At 44.1% G+C, this 972-nt stretch overlaps 1 protein-coding gene across 1 annotated transcript in view; it reads left to right on the forward strand.

The window, feature by feature from the left end:
- The first annotated feature begins 830 nt into the window (after window positions 1-830).
- The window catches only part of cyc1 (cytochrome c-1), an 8,462-nt gene continuing 8,320 nt past the window's right edge, over window positions 831-972 (forward strand). Inside the window, exon 1 of the mRNA XM_080026737.1 lies at window positions 831-933. Coding sequence (XP_079882863.1) covers window positions 853-933 — 81 coding nt within the window. The 5' untranslated portion in view covers window positions 831-852. The remainder of the gene's footprint in view (window positions 934-972) is intronic.

Here is a 972-nt window from a genome sequence, read left to right on the forward strand (position 1 = left end):
AATATTTTGACTTTGTTTTTGTAACGTGTTACGAAACAATGCGTAAAAATGGTTGTGTAAAATCTAAGTTGTGTAAGGTTTAGCGTCAGGTAAAGTTAGCCGGAGTCAGCTGGAACGTGCAGCTCCGGGCTGTAGATGATGGAGGATTTCAAAATAAAAGTAAAAGTAAAAGACTTGACGCTGTGGGAGAATGGGGAATTGCTGTTGGAAAATAAGTCGAAGTAGCAACAAAAAGCACATCGTGTAACTGCATTTCACCAAGAATAATTTATCTCAATTAATTTATCTCAAGAAAGTAATGGGGAGTAAAGATGACAACTGTTACAGGTGGAGGGAAAATGTAAATACATATTTTGTTTGGAGATTTTTTTTAGGAAGATTCTTTTTTTAAGGGAGATTTTTTTCTGTGAGGAATATATATATATTTTTTTTAGGAATAATTTCTTTGGGGGGTAACTTTGGGTCTCGGAGTTTTACTCTGACAGTATTGTGATAAGGTTGTGACCGGCAGGTGTGTGTGTGTGTGTGTGTGTGTGTGTGTGTGTGTGTGTGTGTGTGTGTGTGTGTGTGTGTGTGTGTGTGTGTGTGTGCGTGCGTGCGTGCGTGCGTGCGTGCGTGTGTGCGTGTGTGTGTGTGTGTGTGTGTGTGTGTGTGTGTGTGTGTGTGTGTGTGTGTGTGTGTGTCGACGCCCATTATAAATACAGTACCAACACAGCTGTCTTTAGTTCACGTGGTGTTAGATAGGGGAAGCCTATATATTGTTTTATTTTGAAACGCTCAGACCGGTAGACGTCATCCCTCCACGCTGGTCGCGCGCGGCTCTTTCCAGCTCAGAGCAGAACAGCAGAGAAGATGGCGGCGCTACGTGTGGCGGTGCTTTCGGGGGGCGGCAGGGCTCTCCTGAGCGCCCCTAAGACTATCAAGACCCCGGTGGTAGGTCGATATAACACTACTGTCTTTACCAACCAGGTT

Source organism: Ammodytes marinus (assembly GCF_949987685.1).
Source record: "Ammodytes marinus genome assembly, chromosome: 4".
Taxonomy (NCBI): Eukaryota; Metazoa; Chordata; class Actinopteri; order Uranoscopiformes; family Ammodytidae; genus Ammodytes; species Ammodytes marinus.